This window comes from Tiliqua scincoides, chromosome 3, assembly GCF_035046505.1.
Source record: "Tiliqua scincoides isolate rTilSci1 chromosome 3, rTilSci1.hap2, whole genome shotgun sequence".
In the NCBI taxonomy this organism is placed as follows: Eukaryota; Metazoa; Chordata; class Lepidosauria; order Squamata; family Scincidae; genus Tiliqua; species Tiliqua scincoides.
The window spans coordinates 170,598,418-170,614,535 of record NC_089823.1 but is presented as its reverse complement, the minus strand read 5'-3'; the positions used below and the strand labels follow the sequence as shown (position 1 = coordinate 170,614,535).

The 16,118-nt window shown below is 42.7% G+C and overlaps 1 protein-coding gene across 3 annotated transcripts in view; it reads left to right on the top strand.

Annotated features, from left to right (window-relative positions):
• The window catches only part of DOCK1 (dedicator of cytokinesis 1), a 484,421-nt gene that overhangs the window by 358,785 nt on the left and 109,518 nt on the right, over positions 1-16,118 (top strand). For 2 of the 3 annotated variants that reach the window (XM_066618882.1, XM_066618881.1), the window contains exon 33: positions 8,712-8,860. In XM_066618882.1, coding sequence (XP_066474979.1) covers positions 8,712-8,860 — 149 coding nt within the window. Of the gene's footprint in view, positions 1-8,711; positions 8,861-15,166; positions 15,229-16,118 lie in introns of those variants that run through there. The other variant, XM_066618883.1, reaches the window with a different exon arrangement.

Genomic DNA, 16,118 nt, shown 5'->3' with positions numbered 1-16,118 from the left:
AATAAATTCTGGGGAAAGCTGCCTTCAAACACTGCAGCTGAACTGATGAGCTAAACAGCCTTCAGATAGCTGAAGAATGGTGATTCTTCAGTGTGATTATACATATTTTAATATTTTCTAATAGCTTTTTCTCTGCTATTCCTGGTACACAGTTTCTCTTGCATTGCATTCATAATAAGCCCCTTCCTTCTTCATTGATTTAATTTCTGCTGGTGAAGACCCATAAGGAAGGATTGTTCAATATAGGGCAGAAGTGGAGGTCAAAAAGGACAGCAGTTCTTACTGCTGCATTTCCCCTGATTTCCTGATGTCTATAAAAGATTGTAATTCTAAAATGGATTACAGAAACAGAACAGTGAGCACATGTACCTTTGTAAGTTGAACCTAAAGCTTTTTCACTCATGGGCTTGCTGATTACTGAGCTGAGATTTTCCCTCACATGTCTGATCAGGAAAATATTCCCCCCACTTCCCAATGCAGCAATTGCTTGTGTGCGTGGGAGCTCTACTTTGCATGAACAGCTTTTTTACTTCTTTCATTCATTTCAGTAGAGATTTAAAGTTTGCTTTTGCTTTTCTTTCCCTTTTTCTTTTGCAATCCCATCCCTAAACTTGGAATCCTATGATAGAGCCTAAACTTCATGACATTGATGGTCTCCCTGACAAATCGCATTGTATCACCACAATTTGTTTTCTGATCTATTGGCTCTGACAGTTTTCAGGCGAAATGGAGGAAAACTGTCACTTGAAAGACTGAACGGTAATAACACTGAAATAGAAATCTTTATAGTCGTTTCATATTTTTGAAAGAATTGCTTAGGACACCACATGGTTTTGCATACATTAGTATGCAAAGAGAGCTTCAAGTATATTCAATAACATAAAGTGATTATTATTCAGCTCTGCCATTACACATTAAAAGGTAGATTTTATTTCATGTTTGTAAGAGCTGTATCATGTTGAAAAGTGTCAACTACTAGTACCATGTACATCTCGTGTGTGTGCCTTTGTTCTGTGTTCATCTCTTGATTCAAACAATTCATTTAATATGGTAAGAATAGGCCATCAGTTTGGCTGTACTTGTTGTAAGAGGCGGCTAAACAGCCACCGGGTAGATGGGACTTGTTAGCCTGGGAAGGCAGCTCATCTGAGAGAAGGAAAACTCTGATCCCAAACCTCCTCTGCCTTGTGGCTACATCCAGTTATGGAAAAGGCTTCAGGAGTCAACCTTGAGGCAAAATCTGGAGCCGGAGTCCCTGAGGCAGTTCATGGCTGAACACAGTCACGTTCTGGCAACTCCTGCGATGCCGCTGGAACCAACCGTACTGGCTTCTGCCTTTCCATTGGACCATTTCAGCGATGTGGAGAGGGGGGATTTGCTGCATGGGAAACAGTCTATCCTCCATACCTACTTTACCCAGGCTTCACGCACTGGAGAGGACACTCTGTTCCAAAACCACCATTCAGAGCGTGATACCGTGGTCTTCCAAGACTGAAGGATGAAAAAAGTTTGTCAATGTTTAGTTAAGGGAAACAGTCACATTGATAGCATACAAGTGGACCTGCAACAAAATGTTTCATCTCCCCAACTCAAATTATCACCTCCAGGATACTATAAGCTTTTATAGGCTCAGTCAGTTCCCTCCTACACTTGTGTTGTACTATTCTTGTTTTAGCAATTGATTACTCAGTAGTTTGGGGCTTCTGTGAGATCAGACTACTTCATGTTTTTTTTGGGGGGGGGGAGGAAAGTTCTTTCCTTTTTCTGATGATTTGCACACTTAAGTACTTCTGTATTTGGAAGGAGTACCCCAGTTATGTAGAAATAATGTCCTTATTTTTGGATGGCCCCTTTGTACCTCCATTCTGATAGGCACTCAACTGCTTGAGTTTGCTATTAGTTTATAAAAGTTCTCAGATGCTGTGTGTTGAGATGTCACAGTGTACCAGTGTGCCAATGGATGCATGAAGGGCAAGAGGGCAGACCAAAAAGCAATTGATGAAGTTACTGTAGCTGGCCACACTTCAGATGCTCTATCACTCAATATTCTAATGTAGTTGGTGTACTGTAATATTTGCAGCTGTAATCTTTGGTTGATCTCACTAGGATATGCTCTATATCATGCAGTGGCTGTAAGTATCTTTTCCAGGTTTACTATGTTAATAACATGGGCATGTTTAAAATATATATGCGAAATAAACAAAATTTGAACAAATTAAAAACAATGGCCAGGGGCAGAAAACAGAGGGAAAAACATGGACTCTGTGCTGATACACATAGTGGAGTGGAGATATACTGAAACAGTCTTGGAAGCTTCTAGACCTTGTTGACCATTCTGTCCGTGTGCTTGTGTGGCAAGACTCCATGCATTGGTGTGTGCATCAAGCACAGGTAAAAGGCCGAATCCCTCTATTCCTTTTTGATTCTCACTGGGGAGGAGCACTTCTTCTTTGGGTGCAATCCTAACTGCACCTTTGGCCGACATAAGTCCCTTGTGCTGGTCCGGGAGGGTCGCAAACTGACAAATCGTCGTAAAACTGTCGTAAAGCACAAAACTGTCGTAAAGCACATTTGCACCTCCTTAAGAAAGCCGTGTTGGTGCAAGGAGATGCGCCGACACATGCTGAATCCAACCTCCGTGGCAGCTTCCTCGCTAAGGTTTGCGTCGGCCCACCTGGGCTGACGCAAGAGTAAAAGGTAGGTGTGGGGGAGGCAGGGAGGAGGCGGGAGGGAGACATTCCTGGGTGGGGGGAGGGGAGGCATTGGGTGGCCCCAGGGGCAGGTGGGCAGGCAGGGAGTGGGAGGTGGGGTTGGGATCTGGCAGTTATGCCAGATCCCAACCCCCATTGCCCGGGAGAACAGAGCAGCTTCAAGTTCCGCTCTGCCCTGCTCTCCTCGAACTTGTGCCACCTCCAGAGGTGGTGCAAGTCCGAGGAGACCCATAGGGGCCAGCAGCTCTTACCCAGGGGTATAGGGAAAAGTTTCCCCTTGCCTCTGGTTAAGCTGCTTCTGGCCACAATTCTGTGCTGGATACAGCGCAAGCCTCCTGGCTAGCCTTTTCTAGCACAGGATAGGATCTCACACTTAGTCCCTTATCTCCTAGAATAGAAAAGACATTTACCTCAGTGTACATCTTTTTTGTGTGTGTTTTTATTTTTTATGTGTAGTTAGTAGCCCTGTCTCATAATATCATGAGCAGTGCCATTTTTTAAAAGGTGCTGTTACTGTGGAACAGACATTCTCAATGCGGACAAGATTGATATTCATCTTCTCTGTCAGACACAGAGAATCAGCTTGTAAACACCTGCATACATTGCAAAATGTTTTCCAGACAGACAAGGAAGAACCAGGACTTTATCTCAAATCTGCCCTTTGGGAGATGATCTTCATTCTCACTTTGGCCTTGTCAGCATCACCTACTATCATGTTTACTCCACTACCTATTGGGACTGAGGGGAGGATCACAAGGCACATGGCAAGCACTACACATTACCTTCAAAATGGGTGGCTGGAACTGAGGAGCCTCCCAAAAAGAAGGTGAAACATTCAGAAGAGCCTTCTGGGGCCCCAGCATTCACACTGATCACTGTGGTGGTGAAACTAAACACTGGTATCTCTTCCTGATTCAGAGGTCACAGGTACCTGTGACCAGGCCAAGGGAAGATCCCACTCACCATGAACACCAGCCCTCAAGACACTGGAATTCTCCTCCAAATTGGCTGGTGTAATCTATCTACTTTGAGGGCCTCTTAGAAAATAGGATGGGGGGGTGCAAATGGCTCTCCATTCATTCTGACCTAGCACCAAGGGATCAAGGAGCCACCACTGGCTTCAGCATCTTTACTGTCTATGACAGGGGTGCCCAAATCCCGGCCCGTGGGCCACTCGTGGCCCGCAGTGGGTCCCCATCTGGCCCCCAAGTGGGTTGTGTGCCTCCAATGGGCACACGGCCCGCAGAAGAATCACCGTGGCCTGTGCTGACCCCGTGCGCGAGCTCCCAGTATGTCTTTCCCTCGCTGCCGGCAGCTAGGGAAAGACCAGCCCAGCATCTGTGCAGGGCCTTTTATAGTCTTAAAGTAATGTGAAACTTGCAGGTCTCGCGTTACCTTATTGCTGAAAGTCCTGGTGCGCATGTGCTGGGCTAGTCTTTCCCTGCCAGGCTCCCGGGCAACACGTGGAGCCTGAAGCAGCAGGGAGAGACAGAGCGCCTGCGTCACCACCTCCACGAGGGAGGTTGGGTGGGCGGGCATGTGGGCAGGCAGGCGCTTCACCAGCAAAGCGCGGGTGAGCGACGCTGCCGCCGCCACACAGCAGCAGCAGGCACCGCGGAGAGCCGGCGAGACACTGCTCCACCGCCACTGCATAGCAGCAGCAGCATGTGCCAGGGAGAGCGGGCAAGCGCCACCACAGAAGCAACAGCAGCAGCCACCACCCTCACCTACAAGGCTCCCTGCCTCAATAACTTTGGTGTGAAGCAAAGAGTGAGTCTCTCTTTAAAAATACTTTATTCCTTTTTTTCCTGCTGCCTGCAACCTTCCTGTCCAAAATATGTGCTTGCTTCGTTGTGGAATTTTCCCTGTGATTCCCCTCCTCTGCCCCCCCTTTCCTGGATAAAAAGATGCACGCCTGCCTCTGCACATTGTCTGCCTTTGGTTTTTAAAATGCTTGCTCTGTTGTGGAATTTTTCCTGTGGTGCCCCTCCTCTGCCCACCCCCCTTTTCCTGGATAAAAAGATGCACACCTGCCCTGCATTGTCTGCCTCTGGTTTTTAAAATGCTTGTTCTGTTGCTGTGACCAAGTGCGGTGGGCAACACCCCCTCTGGTGTTTCCCATTTTGTCCCTCAGATATATCTGCTTTTATAATTTTTTTAAAATTCTCCTCTTTCTTTTGGGGTGGGGTTTTGTGCAGCAAAATGTGTATTTAGCTCCACTATTCTGTCACTGATGTTTCCATGTGTTCCTGGACTTTTTTCTTTTTTCTTCCTTTCCAAAAGGTGTGTGCTTCAGGGCACATCCTGCCTGTTTCTGAACAAGTTATATCTGTGGGGGCATCCTGCCTCAGAGTCAGCTTATGTCGCCATGTATTTCTGGCTTTGTTTGTATGCTTTTACCTGGCCAAGAGGTAGGTTCTTGTGGTGTGGGTGTGTGTGTGTGTGTGTGTGAGAGAGAGAGAGAGAGAGAGAAAGCACGCACACATCAGTGGCATTACTAATACTGCTGTCTCATTACTTCGCCACAATGAGACCAAGCATGAGAGGACATACTCGCAGTACACAGGAGCACAGCGTTCTGAGAAACTGGAGCAACTCAAATGAAATTTGGAGTCACAGCGTGCTGTGTTCACCCACAGGAGAACAGAGAATGAAGCTGTGACCAAGTCCAGTTGCAAGGTGACATGTAGATTGTCTAGAAGGGGGAAGCCATTCACAGATGCAGAACTAATCAAAGGCTGTGCAGTGGATATGGTGGAAGAGATAACCCCAGGTTATGAAAGTGTTTTCAACATGGTGAATCTGTCATGAAGTACTGTAACTCGAAGATTAGAAGATATTGGAAACAACATTGTCTATCAAACTGTAGACTAGGCAAGCCAGTTTCAGGTATACTCTCTGGCTCTCGACGAGTCTACAGATGTGTGTGACACCTCACTGCTCCTGGTGTTCTTCCGTGGTGTCGACAGCAAATTTAATGTGACTCAAGAATTGGCATCAGTGCACAGCGTGCATGGCACAACAACTGGGGAGGACATCTTCAAAGAATTAGAAAAGTCTTTATTAGAATACAAACTGGAGTAAGCTGAAATGTGTGACAATTGATGGAGGGAAGAACATGTCTGGGGTGAAGAAAGGGTTGGTTGGGCAAATAACAAGAAGAGTGGAGAGTAGTGAACTATCAAAGCCTATGTTTCTGTATTGTCTCATCCATCAGCAAGCACTGTATGTAAAATATGTGGACATGACGTGTTCTGAAACCTGTGGTAGATACAATAAATTACTTAAGATCTCATGGGCTGATTCATCACCAATTTTGTGAGTTCCTGAAGGAGACTGATTCAGAGATCATAGACTTGCCCTTCTATACAGCAGTCAGATGGCTCAGTTGCGGGAAGGTCCTCTCGTGCTTTTTCCAGCTCAGAGAGGAAATAAAATTATTTCTGCTACAGAAGAATCACCATGTACCAGTCCTGTATAACACTGACTGGCTTATGAAACTGGCTTTTTTTGTAGATTTGATATCCCACGTGAACCAACTCAATATCAGTATGCAAAGAGAAAACAATCTAATCAGTGATGTCTTCTCACTTGTGAAGACATTCAGGTCCAAATTGCTGCTCCTTGGAAGGAATGTACAACACCAGAACTTGGAGCACTTAACCACCTGTGCAAAATTGCGTGCTGGGAGTGGAGCAGCATTTCCATCATCATTTCCTGCAGAAAAAGTCAGGGAGCTGCACAAAACAATTCACAGAACGCTTCTCTGACCTGGATGCTCACGCAGAGGAAATAAAAATGTTTCAGAATCCCTTTGACTGTGATGTGGACAGACTGCCAGGTCGGTTCCAAATGGAAATAATTGAATTGCAGTCAAATGATCTTCTGAGAGCAAGGCACAAGGAAGGAGACCTGGCACAATTCTATAAATCTCTGCAGCCTGAGAAATTCCCAAATTTGAAAGAATTTGCTCGTGGATCTCTCTCTATTTTTGGGACAACATACCTCTTCGAGCAGACATTTTCAAGAATGAAATATGTAAAATCAAAATACAGGTCCACATTAACTGATGAGCATTTGAAGTCATTACTGATCATTGGCTCCTCCAAACTAGTACCAGATTACAATGAACTATTGAGATCAAGACAACAGCTCCACCACTCTCATTGAAAGTTCATAGTGCTCAAAGTTCATATTGCTCAATGTTCTTAGTTCATAGTGCTCAAAGTTCATAGTTCTCATGTGTTTTGCCTGTATTATAGTTCTCATGTGTATTTGTATTATAAAGTTCAGTAAAATTCATTTGTTCATATAAGTTCCATCTGTAATGTATTCATTTATGTAAATTCATTCAAATTTAAAAATGCAAATTAATTGGTTTTTTTCTTCGGCCCCCGACACGGTGTCAAAGAGATGATGCTGCCCTCCTGCCAAAATGTTTGAGCACCCCTGGTCTATGGTAACAACCACTGTTCAGTCAGATGTTTCCAATTATGGTCACTGGAAGTTATTTTAAGGCTATTTGAATACCAGAAGCAGGAGATGGAGAGAAAATGTTAACAAAAAACAGGAACTCAAATAAGCAGGATAAGCTTTGTATTGTAAATCAATTTGTATCGTGGGTCTACTGTATGTATTTGCTCAAAAATTAGTTGTATGGAAGATAATGGGACTTGGGGCCAAATCCTGTCCAACTTTAAAGCATTGGTATAGCTGTTCCAGTGGGATGTGCACTGCATCCTGTGGTGGTAGGGTAGTTATGGAGGCCTCTACAAGGTCTCCTCCAAGTTATGGAGGCCTCCACAACATTTGTTCCCTTGTCTTGGGGCTGCATTGCAGCTGCACTGGTGCTGGAAAGTTGAATAGGATTGGGCCCTTATCCCATGCAACTGTGTATAAGATTGCAACTTTAAGATTTTGAGAAAATAAATGCAGCATAATAAGAACTGTTCAGCCTTTAAAAGGCCAATAAGAATTAACTTATCGTGTTATTGTTTAATGTGGTTGGGATGTATTCTAAGTGCAGATATATCAATATTTGATCTGTCTGAATTAAGATGCAAATACAGGATCCCGGGCAGCTCAGGATTGGGCTGTGCAACCTTTAGGGTGCAATCCTAACCTTTTATGTCAGTGCTTTCCAGCACTGGCATAGTGGTGCCAAGGGACATGTGCTGCATCCTGCACTTGGGTGTCACTCATGGAGGCCTCCTCAAAGAAAGGGAATGTTTGTTCCCTAACCTCAGAGCTGCATTGCCCTTATGTCAGTGCTGGAAAGCACTGACATAAGGGTTTAGGATTGTACCCTTACAGTCCTAAGTGGCTTGTTACTGGAATGGCTGATGGACCGACTGCTTTCATGTAAACTGCCCAGCAATTCTGATCTGCATCTGCTTCTAAGACTTGGCAAGTTCCTCTACCTTCAGAAGTGAGGCAGTAACTCGTGATAGGGCCTCTCTCAGGAATGGTTCTGGACTCTGGAATGTATTCCCCTGGGAAACTTTCCTTGTGCTGACTTCCTGTTTCTCAGACCTTTTAGATATTGGGTTTTCATACATGACTTTATCTGGTTACAAGGTCGTCCTATTGCTGCAGTTTTGTTCTTCTTGGTGACTGCTGGCATCCGTCCTGGAGATTGTTAACAGGGCCTCCAGAAGTTTCCAGAAATACTATATCATGTTGGGAAATCTCTCCACCAATAGCTTCAGTCACAATTGGATACCTTGGCTGCCATCTGAAGAGTGGGATATAAATCCTCTAAACAAAGTAAATTAAATAAAGGGATTACAAATCTGTATAAGAGACACACTTAACATACTGTTCCCAAATCACTGTGGTTTTCAGTGGTATGGCAAATTGCACTATCTACATGCCGAGTCTCATATATTACTTGATTTTCTTCCAGAGACATCAAAAACAGATTCCTGTGCTTAACTCTTGTGAGCTCTGATCAACCCCATTTTCAAACAATCAGGTGTACTTTTTTTTTTGTCTCTACAGGCCAGCATAAGATCAAGTTTATCCCTGAGATGGTGGGGCCCATGTTAGAAATGACACTCATCCCCGAGACTGAACTTAGAAAAGCTACTATTCCAATATTCTTTGATATGATGCAGTGCGAATTTCATTCTACAAGGAGTTTCCAGATGGTAAGAATTATTTATATTTTTTCTTTCTCTCTCCTCCCTCCCCCCCTCCCCGGTCTTGCTTCCTGTTAACATTCTCTGAGTCGTCCCCTATAGCATGCAGGCTTCCTTCCTGCTTGTCTGCCTATAAGCTTCATGCTTATAGCGACCAGTACCTGTAAAAGCAAGACACATTCATCCTTGGTACTAGTAGTAAAACTAAGAACCAAGTTAATGGTCAAAGGGGGTGCAAGTTAATGGACACAGATAGTCCTCCTGGATCTGCGAGTACAGAGAACTACATGCTGTACTACATGTAAGAAATGTATTATGTAAAAATTTCAAAGCTGAGCAAGAAATTTATCATTGAATTTCTTAATTTTATAAATATCACCATATTGTATTTTCTTTGTATAACACTTTGAAAGTATAAGACCTCATCTTTGTTTCCTGAACTAGTTTTTCATTTTCTAAACAATCTTTCATCATCATCATTACTTCATCTGCTTGTCTTTAAAGGCTCACACTGGAGCAGTCACACATGCTGTGCACATAAAAGTTACACTAGATAGAAACATGACAAATCTTTGGCTTCTGTTTCTTGTCCTAATTATTTCTATCATTGCAATAAAACTGAAAAACCTACAATCAAGATGTTCACATTTACGTGATGGTTTTTGCTTGTTTTTGATTTAAGTCAAATGGGAAGCTTGGCTGCTTAGTTTCATGTCATTATCTATAACCATCTGCCATGGCTCCAGAGGTATTTCCCTGCCTGTGCCTTTTTGCAGAGTTTTGGGCTGCCTGGAAACCAGCGTAGGGCAAAGGAGGCAAAGGTGTATTCGACTTTCAGTCGTCCGTCCCCCCACCCCATTCGAGTTGAGAGAAATCTGCAGATAAAGAATCTGTGGATAAATAGGTTGCACCTGTATACCATTCAATGTGTAATTTACAGCAAAATGCAATGAGACAAACCTCTTTGAAATATCTCTATTCTTTCAAAGGGTATGGCCAGAATCCGACAGGGGCGGGGCAATGGTACATCACCATGCCCACCACCCGGGTTGTTACCCCACCCACTGCTTGGGAGGAGGTCCATCATGGAGGTGATGTATTGGCTTCCCACACAGGATGTCACAAACCCTAGTGATGCCACTACATGTGCAGGCTACACTGCATCCTGTGGGTGAGAATGTCAGCTGCTGGAGGTCTTCTTGGGGTAAGGGAACGTTTGTCCCCTAACCACTCAGTAAGCCCAGGCAGCCACAACATATCAACTTGGACCAGGATCAGTGCTATCGCTGGCGCGAGTCCAAGTTGATCGATGATAATGATTCAGACCAAGGAAGGAGGATAGGATACAATGTGTGTCAGTGCCATTAATCCCACCCCCTCCCAGGCTGATCAGCCCACCCTGCTCCCATTGCCACCCTCCCTCCACCCCTGTGCTGAACTTACCTGCCCCAGCAGTTGTTTGTGCAGCTTTCTCGGTAGCACTTCCGGTCTTCACACAGTTGTAAAGCGCTTTATGGCACTTTTGCAACAGTGCGCACTGGTGGAGCATGTGGGTCACTATAAGACTGGGTCATCAGAAAAATATCCTTAAGAATTTGCAACTGAGTGAAATGATGGTGCTAGTCAATCTCTTTACAGTTTCCAACATACAGCTGTGTATCCATCTTGTGTCATAGAAAGCAAATGTGGCTTTCCTCTTAGGCCCTCCCAAAGTAGAAAAGAAAAATCACAAGGCTGTAAAATAAACAAACGTATGATACACATGATTGCTAACAGAAAACTATTGATGCAAATAAAGCACCTCTTGCTAGAATTCTGTTATGGAAAGCAGGTAATTGAGTTGGGGCTGTCAGCAAGAAGAAACAGAGAATTTTTTAATTCTGTTCTAGAGGTTGACAATAAATTTTAATATCAAGACAGCACTTTCTTATCTAGTTGTCAGTGAGGGTCTTAACTTTTGTTTTTCCCAGAACTTGAAAATTAATAATTGTCACTCACAGTGCATAATGCAGTTCCTGTAAGCATTATAAAAAATTTAGAAGGCCTAATTAAATACTTAAATCTCAAGTCATATGGGGTGGTATGTAAATATTGGTGCACAAAGGGGCACTGAAAAGCAATAATCCTAGAGTTCTTTTGGGAGGTGCAAGCCAGCTTGAATAAATTGACTATACATATTCATCTTTTTCCAGTACCTAACATCCAGCTGTCCTTCACACCTGTCGCTCACAATTAAGGGACTTGGATGAATCAGATAGATTTAAAGAGATGATAGATACTTAAAACTTACCTTCCTCTAAAGAGGTGAGAACATGAATTTCTTAGCTCAACATCTTTTTCCCGGCTTTGTGATCAGAGATTATAGCTCTGCCATGTGGACAGTAACAAATGTTCTTCCCCGCCCCAGCCATAGCCATGATTATTGGATGATACATTAACAATAGCACTTGTATTCTTCTGAATAGTTTCTGATTGAGTTGTTTTATTTGCAAAATAAATTGAAAATTGCTGGCAAAGGGAGAAATTTTAGCACCACTAGATATATAGCTCTCAGAAAAACAAGGTTTTCACGCATCATGTTGAATCAAATCATGGAACATAATGATTTTTGTAAACCACACTGCAATAATGTCTAACCGTGATGAAGGATAAATTTTATTGACTTGTCATTAAAGATAAGATGTAGAAAATGAAAACAAATTAGATGGCAAACATCATATGCCTGTTATCATTTTTATTTTGTGGCTAGGTTTCACGTCTTCTGCTGTGTTGTTTTATGTATGTAGAACTAACCTGGTGGAGGTTATGCAGTAAATTTATATGCTCTTCTAAAAACATCTGAGAAATAAAATAATAAGGGCCTGGGTCTTGCAACAAAAAGGCCCAAGGACAGCCCTGTAGTTTCGGTCTAAAGGCCTGGCTTGAGCTTGGTTAGCTTGGTTGATAAGTGACACATTTTTAAAAAAAAAGATCCTACGTTCTTCCCTTGGGGGGGAGCTCAAGGTGAATTACAATTCCAATTAAAAATGCAATCAGTTAAAAACAAAGTCAGTACTGTACTGACCTGCAATAAGACAAAATCATCAAGTAAAACAAAATCGTAAGGACGAACAATAAGCAAGCAAATATGTTTGTGTGGGAGAAAAATTGTGGGTGTGTATTTAAATTCTAAGTTTGCTTCCTGGCTCTGCTTCTTAATCAGAATCTCTTAGCAACCTAACTCTTCTGTTACCTCATCAGCACACACCGTTGGCACATTCATCAAGCTTTCCGTGCTGTGTTCCTACCTATCACACTCAGTATCTATCACTCAGAGAAATAATTAATTAGACACTGCATGTAAAGTTCACGAGTGCTAAATAAAATCAGGAGTTGAATGTTATATCCTTCTCTCACCCATCATACTATCACTTAATTAATTGGAAAGATTATAGCTTAATTAAGTGTTTTCATTGTATTTTCATATTTTCATGTTTTCCCTTGGCTATTAAGTAAGCACCTTAATAACTTCACTTAATAATCAGTTATCTATTTTGTGGAATTTAAATTTTTTCTGATGGCCATCCACAGGAGACAGGAATCACTCAATTTTGTGTGTTCATGCTTTAGGCCATTTAAATTGTCCAAACAATATTCCTTAACTCTGCACTTAATAGAGTTTTTGCCATTGAAAATCCATTACTGAATAATGTAAAAGCACTTCCTCAGGCAAATAAGTTTGGAAAATATAATTTCTGAGTGTAAAATACTGTTTTTGGTTGTATGAAATTGGAGTGTCTTTCTTGCTGCTCAGTTTGTTGTTTAATAGTTGTACATATTCATCATGTTTTCCCAAAATTATTTTCCTTCAGATGTGAGGACTTTGTGTTTGAAGTGCAGTAGTGTGGACCTGAAAAATGCCATGCTTTAAAACCCCAAGAGTGTGTTGATTACTCATGTGGTGGTGGTTGTGTGAATTTTGATTCCACAAACTTTGTAGGAATTTTTTGTAGTGACAGGTAATATATCCAGGGTTGGTGTTAACAGCCAGAGGTGTAACACCTCACCCCAACACCAGGGGAAGTGTTGTCAGGGCATCACTCATTGTCACTGCCCCAGCTTCTTCCTGTGCCTTCTTCAAGCATCGGTAAAGGCTGCCTGCAGTGCCTCATGTTTGGGGAGAACATTGTGACATTTTCCCTGAGGGTGGGGCTTTGCATACCTTCTCCCAGCATTGGGAAAAGCTCTGAGCCTTTCCTGAAGCTGGGAGGAGGTGCTATGAAACCTGCAGTGCTTTGAGTTGACTGGGCAGAGCCTGGGGGCATCATTCACCCACCTCCCAGTGTGGCGCCTGGGGCACATGCCTCTCCAGCTCCACCCTAGATATGCCTCTTTTAACAGTATTGGGTAGCTGCTGAGGGTCCAGGACCATCAGAAGGACCCGCTGCCAATTCCTGAGACCATCTCTGTTGTCCATAGCACTTGTGGAATAGTGGCAAAGTTGTCATTGCTTTCAGTTTCCCATCCTACTCAACCTTTCCAGTCCCAAGCCTCCCAACCAGCCCCCTCCCATAGCATGCATTACAGCCTGTTTTGGTGCAGCTGCAAGCTGTGGCAGGGAAAATCATACAATTGGGCTGTTGGCCTTATTTAAACAACAACAACAACAACAACAAAAACCTACAGATGCTTCAAAGCAACTTTGTGACAAGACACCACACCTTTTGATATTTACATCTCCCTGTTCTTCTGGTCTGTTTACACTGAACTTCATGGGAAGGATTGTTTTTGGTTGTCTTTATTCTGACACACAAGTAAAAGGATTAAAAGTAGCAACAACAAATCAAGTATGGACACAAAGGTTGGTCAAAATGACAAGGACTAGATGAAAGTTGATTATGATGTTTTTCTTTACAAAGTGGGGAAAAGTTGGGGATAGGAAAGGAGTAATTTTTAAAAGGGGAGAAGCAGAATGTTTGTAAAGATGGGAGAAACACAAAATGGGGGACTATAAATGCATACGTCATTTTAGGATAAGTCAAATGAAAGAAGTTGCCAGATGGGGGCTGCCGAAGTGATCGTAACTAGGGCAAAACAGTGATAGAGAGAAGGATAATGCAAAGATGAGAGCCAAGTAGGCAAATGAAAGGAAATAAGAGAAAGAAGAAGGGACAAAGCAATCTCACTGGAAGTGATATGAAGGTGTCCTGGTAAGTGCTGGCTGGCAGCAACTTCTGCTAACTGAGCAAAAAGGGCGACTTTTGAAGTGGCGGTCCTCTTATGTTTAACAGGGGAGCCCATGTCCCTTTTCACCCCAGCATAGTATCTTTTCTGTTGCTGAAGTTTGTTAGGTTTTTTTTCCAGTTTTGTAAGATTGTGAGCCCCTTTGGAACAGGGACTCCCATTTATTATGTGTTTTTCTATGTAAACCACTCTGTGAACTTTTTAAAATTGAAAAGTGATATGTAAATATTCTTAATAATCATAATATCTTGGAAGAGGAGACTTCCACCAGGCTAATGCACTCCATTCAACTCTTGCTGCAGACATTGCAAGGGTGAGTTATGGGAAAAGGGGTGTAGAAGCAGGACAGTATACTTCTTTGTGGTATACTGATGCAATAGTAACTCATTACGTGTTGGGAGTGTACTTTGAGATGCATCACTAGTTACATTTCTTTACAGACTCATTTTTGTTTTCAAGTTTAACTTTTAAGTTCACAAGGAACCCTGTCTTTCATACTGAGTTCATAAGTGAACCCTGTAAATAAGTCGAATCAAGAGGTGGAAAAGCAGAAGATTTTTCTGGAACTAGGGTACCACTCCCTCACACCTGCCTTACTGTTTCCCTTGTTGGGCTGCACATGCCTGATCTCAGCTGATCTTGGAAGCTAAGCAGGGTCAGGCCTGGTTAGTACTTGGATGGGAGACCACCTAGAAATACCTGGTGCTGTAGGCTTATACCATAGTCTTTCGAGAAGGTTGCCAACCTGTTGGGCCCCATTTGGAAACAGTGGGACTGACAACACCTGATCTGCACCTGACAAGTAGCTATAGCAGCTGTGAGATCTGCCCTTGGTGGAAGATGAGAGTTTCAAACTCATTAAACACCAAACTCATATTTGTGGCTCAAAAGCATACCCCCCCAATACTTCTGCCTTCCAAAGGTGCCATATTTGCTTCATTTTGTCTCCTCCATGAGACCAACATGGCTGCAGCATCCCTAAGCAGAACTTTAAGCAATCTGCATATTCATTTTCACATGATTGAGTGGTTTGGGTGTCATCATAATGTTAGAGATCCTTTCTAACAAATAAATTTCCTTTCTACTTACTAGCAACCTCAAACGAATGGAAAATCAGCCAGAGGATAATTTCTGCAGCAAGTGTCAAGGAAGGCAATTTCATTTTTGGACCTCATTAAAGAATCCGTGAAGATTTGTGGCTTTCTTCTTTACTATACTGCTTTAAACTACTGCTTGGCATGCCCTTGCACTACAGGGATGCACCTCTGAGCTTGCATGACAAGGCGGTGGATTGGATTTTTCCTCCTCCTCATTTTAATTTCCTTTCTCCAACCAGTACATTTATTACATTAAAGAATTGCATTGCCTCATTGGGGGCACAGAAGGCCAAATAACAATTTATCTTGCAGTTGCATTTTAATCGGTTTTGTGGATTTTTTTCGTTTTGTAGTATCTTTCCAGGCTTAACTTTTTTTTATAAACAGCAGAAGCATAAATTTATTAAATTGGGTGCATAGAGACCCAGATCCAGAGTTGTATGATCATAAGAGCCAGATAGTTCACTGTGTAGTCATTTGATAGTTGGTGAGTTTCAGCTTCATGTTTGTAGACAAGAGAGTCATTAGGAGTGGGCTTCATCTGTTTGAAAGCCCATAAAGCTGACCACTCCCCCCCCCCCAAAAAAAAGCAGGTATGTATGCAAGAAGTGAAGCTACGATGATTTACACATTTTCCTCTCTGCTTCCTTTGGTTGATGTTACTGAAGCACCATATGCTACTGTCCTCTTTTTAAAACAATATGTTTTTGTTGTTGAAAAACAAAAACAAGTAAGGAAACAAAATATCACAACTCACACACATCCCCATTACTCACTTTTTGAACACTAAAATGTTTGTTAGTACACATAACAGGTTCATTTAAGATACAGTGTGTATCCTGGCGTTGAAGGAGTTGGAAGAGCAAAACTCTTCTTAAGCCCCCAGAGGCCTTGGACAGGAGATGGAAGGCTTCACGGTAATCTGTTCCCATTTCCTCTTTCTGCCT